Genomic DNA, 16,563 nt, shown 5'->3' with positions numbered 1-16,563 from the left:
TATCGAATAACCCAAAATGTGTTTGCCACAGATTAGGAAGTAAATTAAATCAGTGTCAGACTGAAGTGAACCTCGTGAGGCATACCGTTGACTCAAGGACAATGTTGTACTATATCTTTCACAACGCTGAGTTATGCTGGTTGTTCTTTAGTACTCCAGCGAAGGTTTAAAGCGCCACTCTATAGTAAATACTAATGAGAAATAAAACGTAGCCATCACAGTGAAGGTAGTGGAGTCCTGAGCTACAGTTTATAGCAGCCTTGCCACAAAAGATTTAGTAGCTCTACCACAAACTTTAGCTCCAGGGCCTTGACAGGCAAACCACCTGCCACTGCGACCTCCTTTACTCCCTCGTCTACATTGACCCACTGTGCAGTTAGCCGCCGAATTGGGCTCCAACATTTGCTAATGAATCCAAATGAATAATTATTGGGATCAGTTATGCAGTTCATCAACGTTAATTCATCTCATGCGACTAATACAGTCGGATGCAGCCCTTATAAGACAGACCCTCCGATGAGGATAGGTGGCGTCCACCATGGGAAAAAGTGTTTTACCGAGCCAGGTGGCCGTGCGGTTAGGGGCATTCGGCTGTGAGCTTACATTCGGGAGATGCTGGGTTCGGACTGAAAGTGGTTTTCCGTGGTTTCCCATTTTCACACCAGTCAAATGAGGGGGCTGTACCATAACTAAGGTCACTGCCGCTTCCTTCCCACTCTTAGCCCTTTCCTATACCATCGTCGCCGTAAGATCTAATAGCGTTTTAGTGAAGCAGAGGATATTGTTGTGTGCGATGTGCGAGTTGCAGGAATGTAGGGGCAGCGCAAAATTCCAGCCCCTTTTCAAGGGAATTAACCATTTCAAAGATACAAATCCCAAGATCTAGCCATGAATCATATCAGGGGCTCCAACGCGCAAAGTGCAAGACACTAACCACTCAGCCATTGATCCGAAGTTCACCTAAGTGAGGAGAGTAGACTGATATATTTTAGTTTAATAAGGCGTGGGGTCTGCCTTGCCGAGGCTGCAAAGTCGGGTTGAGTTAATTCGAAAGGACATAGGCTTGATTCTCAGTAAAAAATTGAGAAATTTATTTATTTATTTATTTATTTATTTATTTATTTATTTATTTATTTATTTATTTATTTATTTGTGGTCCTGAGAGTCGGGACACCGGTTGCTACGGAATGGGAGCGGGCATCTCGGACATATTCTGAGTCATGGACCCCCTTGTGCTAAGGCAGCTAGGACTATGCAATCCGTTGGTGGTCACTAACCCGTTATAGAAGACATCCTCACTTGGACTATGTGTGAGTAGGGTACCACCCTGCTTCATAGAATTTACCGAGCTCAGAACGTTTTAAGCAAGCCTCGGACCTATGGGAGTAACGGAGTCCCACTCCCATTTCACAGGCCAGGGACTCCTTGGAAACAACTTGGCAAACGAAATGAAATTTGATGGGAAACTATCAATATTATTGGGGCTTATGGAAGAAGGAAAGTAGAACTGGCTGAGTCAGCAAAGAGGATACATCTGGATGTGCTAGTAGTAAATTATATTCGGGTAAGGGGAGATAACGAGGAAGCGATAGGAGATTATAAAGTGTACCTGACGGGTATTAAAAAGGGAAGGGCAAAGTGTGGGGTAGGGCTGTTTATCAATAATACTATTGCGCGCAACATAGTTTCTGTTTGCACATAAATGAGTGAATGATGTGAGTAGATTTGACAGTTGGAAGAATTAGGACTAGGACGAGAATTATTTCAGTGTATTCACCATGTGAGGGTGCAGATGAGGATGAAGTTGACAAGTTTTAAGAAGCATTGGGTGATATCATAGTCAAGGTCAACAGCAAGGACAGGATAGTGCTAATGGGCGATTACAATGCGAGAGTTGGTAATAGAACTGAAGGTTATGAAAGGGTGATTGGTAAATATGGGGCAGATGTGGAAGCTAATAGAAATTGAAGCGTTTGCTGGACTTCTGTGCTAGTATGGGTTTAGCAGTTACGAATACATTCTTCAAGCATAAGGATATTCACCGCTACACATGGGAGGCTAGGGGTACCAGATCCATAATAGACTATATCTTAACCAACTTCGAATTCAGAAAATCTGTTTCGAATGTACGCGTTTCCGGGGATTTTTAGATGATAAAGATCACTATTTGATATGTAGTGAATTAAGTCCCTCTAGGCCTAGGATAGGGAAAGTGAAATCTGTCTGCAAACGAATAAGGGTAGAAAATCTCCAGGACGAGGAAATGAGACAGATGTACATGGATACGATTAGTGACAAGTTCCGAACACTGAACAGTAAGCAGGTTCAGGATAGAGAAAGAGAATGGGTGACATACAGGAATGCTGTAGTAGAAATAGCAAGGGAATGTCCAGGAACAACTGTGTGCAAAGATGGGAAAAAGCTAACATCTTTGTGGAATGATGAAATGAGAACAGCTTGTAAACGTAAAAAGAAGGTGTATGAGAAATGACTCAAAACAAGGGCTGAATCAGACAGGGAAAGGAACAGAGCGAAACAAGTAGTTGTTGAATCCAAAAAGAAGTCTTGGGAAGATTTTGGTGATAACCTGCAAAGGATAGGTCAAGCAGCAGGAAACCTTTCTCTACAGAAATAAAGAAAAGAAGGGAGGGAAAAAGGAAATGAACAGTGTTACGGGCAATTCAGGTAAACTCATAATATATCCCAGGGGATCACTGACAGGTGAAGGAATACGTAGGCCGAGTCATAAGTCATGGCAACTATTTTCTTTCTCGCGAACAGGAGACAACACGGAAAATCTAAGATATGCATTTGGAAACGTACGGTATGTACTTGCTTATGATGCTACTAAATGGTGTATGTAAACAACAGTGTGGGTCTAAGCATGCCCCCAAGTTCAGTGTGTGAGTTAGAGCGTCACAAAATGGAAGTCAACAAGCAGGAGCAACGATCGTATATTAAAATAGCAGTTCTTCGCGGCAGAAATGCACGCCAATGCCATGCACCGGCACCTCTTCGTCTGTGACAACTTTAACATTGGTTAGTGGGGCGTTAAACCCGAAAAATTAACTTTTACGGTAAGTTTTTGCTATATTCAGATTCTCAGTATATTAAAATCCAAGAATTTCTGCTGTAGGAAATATAGACTCCTCGTGTTGTTTTTACGAAACTCATGGGCACTGGCTACATGGAAGAAACTAGCTTTGCAATGTGTAAGTATATGATTCCTCCACACGAGGGATATCAATGGACTAAGTTCTACAGACCTGGTTAAAGATAATGTCGTCAGAATTTCCAATTTAAAAGCATCATAGCCATATTCAAAGTGTCTTGCGGCAGCGATCTGAAGCTCAGATAACCATCTTGAAAGAAAATACTGTATATTCCAGTCTTACGCACGAAGGAGACAAGATGATAGAAGCGTAACATACATACATACATACATACATACATACATACATACATACATACATACATACATACATACATACATACATACATACATACATACATACATACATACATACATACATACATACATACATACATACATACATACATACATATATACATACATACGTACTTATATACATACATACATACATACATACATACATACATACATACATACATACATACATACATACATACATCCACGTCTTATTGTGTCAGGCTGAGTGGCTCAGACGTTGAGGCGCTGGCCTTCTGACCCCAACTTTGCAGGTTCGATACTAGCTCAGTCCGGCGGTATTTGAAGGTGATTGAATACATTAGCCTCGTGTCGATAGATTTACTGGAACGTAAACATCATTCCTGTTGGACTAAATTCCGGTACCTCGGCATCTCCGAAAACCGTAAAATGTAGTTAGTGGAACCTAGAAACCAATAACATTATTATTGTACATTTTTGTGGCCCTCAGCGTTCAGTCTGCTAGCCTCTGTAAATTAACTAAGTCTGACAATATTCACCTTGATCTCCCTCGGCTTTTGTTACCCTCCATGGTCGAGTCTAATCTCTAGGTAACCTATTCTCCTCCACTCACCGTACATGACCCTACTTCGTACACTTCATCCATAAATTCTTTTTTTTTCTTTTTGTAAGTTATCTCCCCATTTCGAGTATTCTCCTGTGTTGTTCTTCCCTGTTTGCACCAGCAAATATTCTACTTTCGTGTCTGTTACTTCCAACTTCCACTCATATTTCACTCCCGTGCAGCGAAGTCGGTCTGAAAACAAAGCGATGTTCTACCAAAGAACATAATATTTTGGCACGTGGGATTGTGTGTGTAGGTAGGGAACGCAATATAGCAATTAGTACATAGAATTCCTCTAATAGTGCGTTACAATCTTCTGTGGTGGTGAAGGCGTTTAATGGTGTGTTAAGGGATAAAAGCTGCATAACCAGACCCTTAAATTAAAGGAGGAGTTTCTGCCTAGTCGTGGGGGTAAATGCGTGTTCCGTTCACCCAGATTCACTCAACGTACACCAGAAATGAGTAACAGGTTAATTTCTGGGGACAAGGGCATAGAGCTAACCACTTTATCCCACTCAGCGCTGGGATTACGGGAGTGGAAGCCTTTTCCTTCTTACTTTCAAAGGCTTATATCCTAAGTATCGCAAGCCTTTACCTTCCACGTACCGAGCGAATCAGCTCGCTTTCGGAAGTTGGCGGGTTCGAATCCCACAATGTACAGTCTTAAAGGAGAATCTCCATGTTTTCCCATTTTTACACCAGGAAGATGTTGGGGTTGTACCTTGAATAAGGTCACTGTCGATCTGTCCCTAATTCTGGCCTTTTCTCATTTCATCATCGCCAAAAGAACCTATCTGAGTTATTGCAACAAACCACTAGCAAAAACTTACCTTCGGCTCCTCCAAGGGCCTTCATGGCCTGTTTGGAGGTGGTTTTTATTTTAGATCGTAGGTAAAGAGGAAGAATTCTGACCCCTCCATGGATAAGGTGTTTCACAACTTTAAATTGTGACAGTGGAGTCAGATAACTCATAGGGCGTGGTGTAGGCCTAAAGCTGTCAAAGTTGCGGGTGAAGCTTGATGAGCTAATACGAGAGGGTTGTCAGTGTCTATATTTAAATACTAATAGCTTTTTTGCTAAACGACCTTCTTCCGTCTTCGCACTAGGCTAGACTGCAAACCGGTGTACCTCGTCCTTGGTAGACTGAAACTCATGATGTGGTGATTGAAGAGAGGGAGAGGGGGGGGGGGTAAGGGGAGGGCGCACAGCTTCACCGGGTCCTCTGCAGCCTGCCACCAGTACTTTCAACATCCATTGTTGCGTACACTTTGTAATGCGATTCTCTTAACGAATGCAGTACAAATCTCGTAGCCTTGTAGGTCTTCATGGACATGAATTTGTTCTGAAAATTCCCTTAAGTTTTTATAATTTAAGGTTTATAATTTTAGGAGTTTTACTCGAACAAAAAGGACTAAACATTGTACGTAGTACCAATTAACAACCAATGTCAAAGTAAATGAATGTGAATCACCTTGGACAGAACTTGTGAATATATCAATCTAGAACTATCTCAATTGGTGGAGCACTTCGTTCAGGCTGTGACGTTGGGGCAATAAGAGATGCGACGCCTGCACTCAGTGTGTTGACTTGATATCGTGTTCTTGTTCACAACAATGTCCGCAGACTTCGTAAGGATGCCATTCGCAGCGCGGTAAGTTCTTAAAAAGAAATTTTAAACACAAGTGCAATGTCATTGCAAATGCATGAAATGTGATCTTCATTTCTCTTTCTCACGATATAACTGTGCGCAAACATTACTAAATGTTCCCCGAAATCTTGTTATCTTAACAATTGAAACTAATATTAATGGTTCCTTTTTTAAGGAAAATAAAACAAAATTCTTTAGGATGTTGAGAGCATTTTCATAAATGATCCTTAGTGTATGAAAAAAATATTCTCAGCATTTTGAAGTTCATTTTTGTTTGTATCATTGGACAAAGTTAATTTACAAACCCTTATCCTTAAATTGCACATCTGAATACAATGCATGGTTCATTTCACATTTAGAAACTACTTTACATGTTTGAATAGTTCTTAAAATATTTCCAGATGTGATTGTAATGACCTCATTAAACAAATTTTCAGTATATGGTCAGTTCAGAAATTATAAACTACATTGCATGCCAATTTTCTTACATGTTTTGTGCTTGTAAATTCTAGAAATACAGACTGTGGTGATACATTGCTAAGGTTCTTTAGGAGTAGAACTACTGAATTAATTCACAATTATTCCAGAATAATTTCAATCATTTTCACACTCATGAGAGTCCTCAGTCCTTTTCCTTGCAGTTTTCAGTCTTAATTAGTTCATTAGTCCCTAATTTGTGTACTTTCAGTTGTTTATTTATTTGTGTCGTAACTGCTGAGGAGCATTTCACTCCGTAAACACGACATTTTACAGATTCAAGTTGCTTTGAGCAAGAACAAATAATAATAATAATAATAATAATAATAATAATAATAATAATAATAATAATAATAATAATAATATCCAATTGATTTCTAGTGCAATAATTTTACTTTAAAGGTATTCTTTTAATTTCTCAGACACAGGAATTTATATGAATATTGCATCCATTAATTTTTACGTATTTGATAACAATGTCAAATTTCCAAATTACTTTCTGGAATATAAATAATCCCAGCAAGAGGTTTTAAATACTTTAAACCTTACTTCAGCATTAAGAAACTCTAAATCAGTCGTGCCCATATCCATATTATTATTTTAGGCATACCGTTAAAGTTATTAGTGTTTCAAATGTATAATCACTGCTTGAAATATTGTAAAGTGGTCCGAATTTAAGTCTCATGTCGCCCGAAGAAATGGTTCAGTGGAATAGGAAAGAACAACTCGAATTTTATAGAGAAATATATTCTAAAGGTCAGAATATTTTAAAGATCTTCAATAAAAATTTAGAGCAGAACATAATTTTAGAGGCGTTCTTCGTTTCCTAAATTGGAACAGTCATTTCCTGTAGTTTACTAAAAATTACATTAAAATGTAAGTTTTGAGCTGAATATATATTCTTTAAACTATATTTAAAAATAGTTTCTATGTTTATAAAGCAAATATCGAGATCCCATTGTTTGCTAAGGTTTAATACTGAAGGTTCTCCTTCGAAGTTTTACAGTTTGGTGATCCCATTGTTGATGGAAGCTTTAGAATTTACTCTCATATCGTAAGACTATCTTGTGAAATTTCAGCTTTGCACATCAAATGATTTCCGAGGAATATGTATATATTTTATTTTCGGATCCTAACTCCACTGAACCTCCTGAGTGGTGAAATATTTTAAACTATGTACTAACTTAAGAGAACAACTGCCATATGAAATTTAAACGTCGTACGTGAAACAGTTTTGGAGTAATGTCATTTTTGTTACCGGATGTAACCTCCACTTAAGCCCCTTAGTGTTGGAATATGTTAACTTATTTAGTATAGAAGACATAAAAGAACAACAATCATGTCATGTTTCAACTTCGTACATCAAATGATTTTGGTGAACCGAATACTTTTCTTTCTTTGGAGCTAACCCCCAATTTAAACCCCTTAGAAATAAAATATTTATTTTAACATGTAAGACATAAAGCAACAACCATGTGAAATTTTAACTCGAATGGCAAGTGGTTTCAGAGAAATAAACCTCTCTAAACCTTTAGGGGTAGGATAATTTAAAATATTTTTCATTTTTCATATTTCTAATATATCACATAGAATAACAACCGAGCTCGATAGCTGCAGTCGCTTAAGTGCGGCCAGTGTCCGGTATTCGGGAGATAGTGGGTTCGAACCCCACTGTCGGCAGCCCTAAAAATCGTTTTGCGTGGTTTCCCATTTTCACACCAGGAAAATGCTGGGGCTGTACCTTAATTAAGGCCACGGCCGCTTCCTTCCCACTCCTAGCCCTTCCCTGTGCCATCGTCGCCATAAGACCTATCTGTGTCGGTGCGACGTAAAGCAACTTGCAAAAAAAAAAAAAAAAACAAAAAAAAAAAAAAACTATCGTGTAAAATTTCAATTTTGTGCATCAAATTGTTTTGGAATATTTTTATTTCCGGAGCTAACCGTCATTAAAACCTCTTAGGCATGGAATGTTTAAAGTAGGCCTATTTCAGTAATAATAATAATAATAATAATAATAATAATAATAATAATGAATATTGAATTTTCACGACCGCATTGTAATCGAAACCGACTTTCAACCTATTAGGTCGTGTTACGTACATTTAGTACGTGTTGAAGGGATGTTAAGTAAAGAACAAACATGGCCAACCGGACACCAGTGGGATCCGAACCCACAACCTCCCATCGTACATAGAACGGTTTGGCAGAAGTGATTTTTTGTTATCGGATATAAACCTTTTCCAAATCCCTCAAGGGTGGAATCAATTTTCTATTCCGTACCTAAGATATAAAAGAACATCGATCATGTTAAGTTTCAAATTCGTGAGTCAAACAGTTCCGGAGGACTAAATGCATTTGTTTTCGAATTTAACCCACATTTAAACCCATTAGGAGTAAAATGGTTTATAATATTGATATTAAACACCTAAAACATAAAAGTTCAACTGACATGTGAGATTTTAGCTTTTCACGTCAAACAGTTCTGGAAGAATGAATATTTTAAATTTCAGAGGTAACCCCTATTCAAACTCCTTAAATACGTTAGGGGTGGTGTATTTTAAAACATATCACATTTCACACCTAGGATATCACACAATCAATAAATTAAATCTTGGCTTCACACATTAAACGGTTTTGGAGATTTATTAAAATATTTCTTACTTAATGTAATAGGAATGAAAGAGCAACCATAACGTGAAATTGAACTTCGTACGGCACACGTTTTCGGAAGAATGAATATTGTTTCCGGAGCTAACCTCAATTTAAACTCCTCAGGGTTACGATGCTTTTAAATATATCATAATTCTCATGATCATCTCGAAGTTCACGTGTCGTCACTTTGGATCAATTTGAGATTGAGGAATTTAAGACTAGGGTATGCTTCCTGTCGGCACACACTTTCCTACTGAAAATCCCACGCGAATTTTTACTGAATCGAAATTGTGACCAGTTCACCACTGTGAATTTGAAATAAGATTATAGTAAATAAATATACAAGTCCAGCGGTTTAAGACGCACTTATTTCACTTGGAAGAGCATATGTTCGATTCCCCGTCAAATAGGACCTCCGCTCATTGAAAAGCACACTGCACTGAGTTTAACCCAGCCTGTAACTGAAATAAACAGCAGGGTAATTGCTGAAGTAAAGGTAGTCGGACGTTGGACTGACCACTATACCACATTTGGAGCGACGAGGTTAATAATAATAATAATAATAATAATAATAATAATAATAATAATAATAATAATAATAATAATAATAATAATAATAATAATTTAAGTTCCACATTTACAGTTTTCATTGATGCTAAGGTGTCAGAATTGTGTCCATTAGGAGTTCCTTTACATGCTAAAAGATTTACCGACACACATTCCAATAGCCTACCATCGTACTGAATCCGCCAACTTGGGCTCAGAACGCAGTGCTTTTTCCTCTGAGTTATCAGCCCTTATTCTTCTTCTTATTTCTTTTCTTTCTTAATCTGTTTACCCTCCAGATTTGTTTTTTTCCTGGGACTCAGCGAGGGATCCTACCTCTATCGTCTCAAGGGCAGTGTCGTGGAGCGTGAGACTTTGGGTCGGTGGATACTACTGGGAAGGAGGGCCAGTACCTCGCCCAGGCGTCCTCACCTGCTATACTGAGCATGAGCCTTGTTGGGGATGGGAACATTGGAAGGGATAGACAAGGAAGAGGGAAGGAAGCGGCCGTTGCCTTAAGTTAGATACCATACCGGCATTTGCCTGGAGGGGAAGTGGGGAACAACGGAAAACCACTTCGTGGATGGCAGAGGTGGGAATCGAACTTCCCCTCTACGCAGTTGACCTCCCGAGGCAGAGTGGACCCCGTTCCAGCCCTCGTACCACTTTTCAAATTTCATGTCAGAGCCGGGTTCGAATTCGGCCCTCCGAGGCTGGCAGCTAATTATGCTAACCACTACACCACAGAGGCGGACATTCTTCTTCTTCGTCTTCTTCTTCTTCTTCTTCTTCTTCTTCTTCTTATTATTATTATTATTATTATTATTATTATTATTATTATTATTACTGGATTTTACTAATTAAGTAAACCAGCCATTCCAATTCAAATGTCTTGATTTCGAATACTGGCATAAACGTCCGGTAAGGGCTCAAATTGAATTAGGGTCTTCAGCCAAACCCTCATAAGCATGAGAAAATGGCATTAAAATGTATTATTATTATTATTATTATTATTATTATTATTATTATTATTATTATTATTATTATTATTATTATTATTGGGCTTCGCTAATGCACTAGTCTAGCCGTTCCGTTTCCTACTCTGGTATAGGCCTAGTATCTAGGTTTCGAATCCTGGCATAAACGTCCGGCAAAGCCTCAAACTAACTTTAGATCTTCAATCAAACTCTTTATAAACCTGAGTAGATGGCATTAAAAATATTATTATTACTATTACTACACGCCTTGCATAAAACTGGGCCTTTCTTCCAAGTTGTTAATGAAGATGAGAATGCAAGAACACGTTTTCCTCCGTGAAGCGAAAAGATTTATTCAACCATTAGTTTCTGGCACATTCTACCCAGTTACTCGTATGTTTCCGAGGGAGAACGCTGCTAGGAACAGACCAAAGAAGTTTTAATTTGCGCTAAGTGGGTGTCTGAAGGTGAAACAGCACTGACAATTAACACTCGTTTAACAGACAATAGCTTCTACTAAAAGGCCTCCTCACACTGCAGACAAGGAAATGGAATGACAAAATTCTCCATCTACAATAATGTTCTTATTTGACTTCAGCTTAAGGTGTCTTGATAATCATGATGGAGCAATTATTGTGGCTCCCAGTTGGGCCTCTGCCTGCGGAATCAGGGGTAGGCTGGCAATTCTGGAAATTATTTTTGCGTTATTTCAATTTCAGCCATTTCAAGATTGATCGGGGCTAATACACCTTAGGTTCCTCAACATCGAGCCGTCGTTTTCGGTAAGAAGTGCCAGCGCTAAAATTAATTCTCAATTCTCATAATTTTGTGACTGTGTTTAAAGCACTCTGTGGTGTAGTGGTTAGTGTGATTAGCTGCCACCCCCCGGAGGCCCGGGTTCGATTCCCGGCTCTGCCACGAAATTTGAAAAGTGGTACGAGGGCTGGAACGGGGCTCACTCAGCCTCGTGAGGTCAATTGAGTAGAGGTGGGTTCGATTTCCACCTCAGCCATCCTGGAAGTGGTTTTCCGTGGTTTCCCACTTCTCCTCCAGGCAAATGCGGAGATGGTACCTAACTTAAGGCCACGGCCGCTTCCTTGTCTATCACTTCCAATCTTCCCATGCCCCTCCAAGGCCTCTGTTCAGCATTGCAGGTGAGGCCGCCTGGGTCATTCTCCCCAGTTGTATCCGCCGACCCAATGTCTCACGCTCCAGGACACTGCACTTGAGGCGATAGAGGTGGGATCCCTCGCTGAGTCCGAGGGAAAAACCAACCCTGGAGGGTAAGCAGATTAAGAAAGAAAAAAGAAAGAAATCACAAGATCCTAACAAACCATTTTGAAAATCTCACATCTTCTGTCTGGGGTTTAGATATAATGACTATGCCACTAAGCTATCACTTCCTGAACCTCACTGAGAAACACATGTTTGAGTTAATAACAGTAAAGACAATTATTTTTTCAATTTTCTTAACCTTAATTTTGAATGCATTGTATTCAACATCATTTCGACTACCACCAGTATTAAGACACGCTCGAATGATGAAACTTTTTTTTTTTTTTTTTTTTTTTTTTTTTTGCTAGTTGCTTTACGTCGCACCGACACAGACCGGTCTTATGGCGACGATGGGACAGGGAAGGGCTAGGAGTGGGAAGGAAGCGGCCGTTGCCTTAATTAAGGTACAGCCCCAGCATTTGCCTGGTGTGAAAATGGGAAACCACGGAAAACCATTTTCAGGGCTGCCGACAGTGGAGTTCGAACCTACTATCACCCAAATACTGGATACTGGCCGCACTTAAGCGACTGCAGCTATCGAGCTCGGTAATGATGAAATCTTGCCCCGACAACGACATTTTTAACCTATTTATACTCACCTTGTCCAGCTGTTTGACTGAATGGCCAGCGTATTGTTCTTCGGTTCAGAGGACTCTGGGTTCGATATTCGGCCAGGCCTAGTATTTTATCTGCGTATGGTTAATTTGATTCTGTTACTGGGTGTTTGTGTTCATCTTCGTACACTTCCCTTCATATATATACACAACACACCACACTAGTAACCACCATAGGACACGTAATATTGAGTACATCTCTCCAAAAAGAGTTGGCGTCAGGAAGGACTGCCGGCTGTAAAACTGGACCAAGTTCATATCGAGTACCGACCACAATAAATTGGGGTGATGATTAGGAAGACGAAGAAAAAGAAGGTTTGCTAGTTGCTTTACTTCGCACAGACACAGATAGGTCTTATGGTGACGATGGCACAGGAAAGGCCTAGGGATGGGAAGGAAGCGGCCGTAGCCTAAATTAAGGTACAGCCCCAGCATTTTCCTGGTGTGAAAGTAGGAAACCACGGAAAACCATCTTCAGGGTTGCCGACAGTGGGGTTCGAACCCACTATCTCCCGGATGCGAGCTCACAGCTGCGCGCTCCTAACCGTACGGCCAACTCACCCGGTTCTTAGGTTACCTTTGTTCAGGATTGTGGTAATGCAGTGTCCTATATCCGGTCATCGTGTTAGCAGGAGGACACATTATTGATATATGAACCATCTCGGGATAATTCAAACGCAATCTTGTCGATATACAGTACGTATATAATTAACATCACGGAACAGAACAGAAGATGAAAATAAATACGTTTAAAATAAAAGTAATAGCGTACAGTGGAACGAAGTCAGGTGGTGCAGGAAATATGAAGTCTTAAAGAAAGTAGATGGATATTGTTAATTGGGTAGTAAAATAACTAACGATGGCAGAAGCAAGGGGGACACAAATGCAGACTAATACAAGCAAAGAAAATAAATTTGATCACTTCGAACATTGATATAGGAATTAGAAAGACGTTTTTTAAGACTTTCGTCTGAAGCGCGGCATTATATGGAAGTGAAACATGGACGGCAACTAGCTCAGAAGAAAGGAGAATAGAAGCTTTTGAAATGTGGTGCTACAGAAGAATGCTGAAGGTGAGATGGGTAGATCGAATTACGAATGGAGAGATACTGAATCGTATTGGTGAAAGGATATCGATTTGGCTAAATTTGACCAGAAGAAGAGATAGAATGACAGGACGTCTTGACGCACGCAGGACTTCTTCAGTTGGTTTTTGAGGGAAGTATAGGCAGTAAGAACGGAAGGGATAGACCAAGGAGATGTATGATGCAGTAGTTACGTAGTTACGTAGAAATGAAAAGGTTAGCACAGGGTAGGGTGGCATGGAGAGCTGCATCAAACCAATCTATAGACTGAATACTCAAACAACCACACAGAACGTAAATACACATCTTGGATATAGTTCACCTATTGTACGTTAAGTAATCAAAATTGGCATTTAATGCCATCTCATCTTAATCATGGACATGTACTACTACTACTACTACTACTACTACTACTACTACTACTACATGTCATAGATATCAATAAAGATAAAGGTAAGCATTTTATTTTTGAAAGGGTCGATAAGTGACGGCTGTTTCCCTACTTGACTACATTACGAGTGACACCATCAGTGTATTGGTGTAGCACTAATCGTTGCGAAGGTCCGTGAGAGCAGACTTAGCTGGTATATACTGTGCATAGTACAAAGAATTACCAGCTTGCCACCTGCAATTTAGGGAACGTAGACGACCCAAACAAAGATGACAGGATACAGTAAATCAAACCAAACCAAATCCCTTGGCGCCAAAATATTGATGGAACTTGCCCCATCAAGCAACCGCTGCTGAAGCCAAAGACCTGCAGATTACGTGGTGAGACGTTGTCAACGCGATGAATCCTCTCGGCTGTTATTCTCGGCTTTCTGGACCGGTATCGCTGCCTCACTGTCAAATAGCTCCTGAATTGTTCTCACGTAGACTGAACGCACCACAAAACCAGTCCTGAGATCCAAGTAAAAATTTCTATAACCTGGCCTGGAATCGAACCCAAGATTTTCTGATAACAGACATGCTCGTTAATTCTAGACCATGGGATCAACATTCAGTAAATCAAGATCTGAAAACAGAACCACATGATGCAGCAGACCGTGTTAACTGGTATAATAAGATCCACAAAGCAGACTTTGTGCCAACGTGAAAATTCTATGTAGAAGAACCAATCAAAGCCAAACCCCGTGGCACAACAGCCCCGAAGGGCTATGGAATACCAAACGACCGCTGCTCAGCGATCTTCCAAGATCGGGGCCTCATTCCACCGTCAGACAGGTCCTCAACTGTTATCACGTAGGCCGAGTGGACCTCAAACCAGCTCTCAGTTCCAAGTAAAAATCCCTGTCTTGGCCGGGAATCGAACCCGTGCCCTCCGGATAAAAGGTAGGTACGCCACTCCTACACCACGCGGCCGGTCTAAGGACAAGAACGCTTATGATTGAAGTGTTTAAGTGTCAGGGGTGGGAACTGCCTATAAATCCACCAATACACTTCTCTCACGCTTACTGTTTTTTTTTTGTTTTTTGTTTTGCTACTTGCTTTACGTCGCACCGACACAGATAGGTCTTATGGCGACGATGGGATAGGGAATGCCTGGGAGTGGGAAGGAAGCGGCCGTGGCCTTAATTAAGGCACAGCCCCAGCATTTGCCTGGTGTGAAAATGGGAAACCACGGAAAACCATTTTCAGGGCTGCCGACAGTAGGGTTCGAACCTACTATCTCCCGAATACTGGATACTGGCCGCACTTAAGCGACTGCAGCTATCGAGCTCGGTCACGGTTACTGTAAATGCTCACCATTTGTACTAGAATTTGATCCATTACCTTTAAACATCGGAGGAGGGGGGAAGGTGTGGACCGTGGCTCCACAGGTCTGCATTCTGACCGACCCAACCGAGAAAGTTGAGTTTCGGCTTACCGGTTGCCAGGCTGTGCATTCGGGAGACGGAGAGGGGCTGGTCCCCACCGCCGGCTGTCCTGCACTGAGGCGAATGCCGGGACAAGTCCTAGCTGCCAAGCCCCTCACCTTCTCCGAACATCTCCTTCATCCAATGAAACCTATCTGGCCTGAGGGACGGCGTTACTATCTAGGAGGCCCGCCGCGCCGTCCCCTTCAGGAACGAGTGAAAACTTGTGGTAAGTTGTGTAGTGGTAACATAAAGAACTAACAACTGTGTATGAGACCTTGCAGGAAAATATGGCCGTCTTCCTTCATCTGCGTTGGCCTGCTTCGTTCTTGACTACGATCGTCTAACATTAAAAGTATAGTTGCCGCCTTCCGAGCGGTAGAATGTTAATTGGTGACAATTCGCCAAAATGCCTTCTCTAAGAGATCACAGAGAAAGCGCTAACACAGCTACGGACACATTCTGATGGGGTATTTAGTGTTTTTGTGCCAAGTTCTTTTAATTCTTTGGTGATTGGGTCATTTCCTGCTTAACTATGGAGTCACAGGTTGACCCTTGCGTTTATCATGGAGTTACACGAGATGAATTTAATATACTATATAGGTCGTATGAAAATTACAAACTTACAGAGGTTGAATAGGACTCAATAACAAACACATTTTTCCAGTGCAATTTTGCCCTGCGAGACTTGCTTAGTGAGGATACACTACAATACATATCATTCATTTAATTTTCCTCTCAAGTAGAATGCCACAAATACTTCAGTGCACTTTACAGAAGAGGTTCAGAAAAACCCTCATTGACCTGCACAAAAAGGTTCGCATCACCGAATACTGGATTGTTCAACAAACAACAGACAAACTTATAGTCATATAGGGGCAAAATACTTGGACTCTACCCTAATTAAAGCCACAGTCGCTTCCTTCCCAATCTTAGTCCTTTCCTATCCCATCGTCGTCAGAAGACCTATCTGCGTCGGTGCGTCTTAAAGCAGCTTGTACATAAAATAAAATATTCTGGCGGGTTGCTGGGAAAAAATTAGGTACTGAACGAAACGTAACATAATAATTTTATAACCCTGAGTTGGATAACTCTTAATATTGGTATTTCTGACATTTTAATTATGCATATTACATAATCCTTTCCCTACACCAAGTTTTACCTCTCTTGTCACGTACAAGAAGTTCATAGCACGGATCAGGCGTACTGTAAGCAGCCCAACCAGCACATGTGCAGAACGGTAGTGTAGTACAGTTAAGGGGCGTTCCGTGGACACATATCATGACCTGCGTGTATGATAGTACAATACACATCGCACAACAGTCCATCCTGGAAAACTCGAGATATTTTTCCACCTCGTTCAGCTACCGCTGAAATGTCAAATGTACACTCTGGAAAT

At 40.6% G+C, this 16,563-nt stretch overlaps 2 protein-coding genes across 3 annotated transcripts in view; one reads left to right on the top strand and one right to left on the bottom strand.

The window, feature by feature from the left end:
- LOC136876292 (uncharacterized) overlaps positions 1–16,563 on the bottom strand; it is a 241,331-nt gene that overhangs the window by 74,801 nt on the left and 149,967 nt on the right. The gene's annotated exons all lie outside the window — the stretch shown is intronic.
- Positions 5,609–16,563, top strand: part of fray (frayed) — a 394,936-nt gene continuing 383,981 nt past the window's right edge. The window contains exon 1 of the mRNA XM_067150114.2: positions 5,609–5,685. Coding sequence (XP_067006215.2) covers positions 5,648–5,685 — 38 coding nt within the window. The 5' untranslated portion in view covers positions 5,609–5,647. The remainder of the gene's footprint in view (positions 5,686–16,563) is intronic.

Source organism: Anabrus simplex, chromosome 6 (genome assembly GCF_040414725.1).
Source record: "Anabrus simplex isolate iqAnaSimp1 chromosome 6, ASM4041472v1, whole genome shotgun sequence".
In the NCBI taxonomy this organism is placed as follows: domain Eukaryota; kingdom Metazoa; phylum Arthropoda; class Insecta; order Orthoptera; family Tettigoniidae; genus Anabrus; species Anabrus simplex.
Note: the sequence above shows the minus strand (reverse complement) of the source record. Positions and strands in the feature narration are given on the sequence as shown.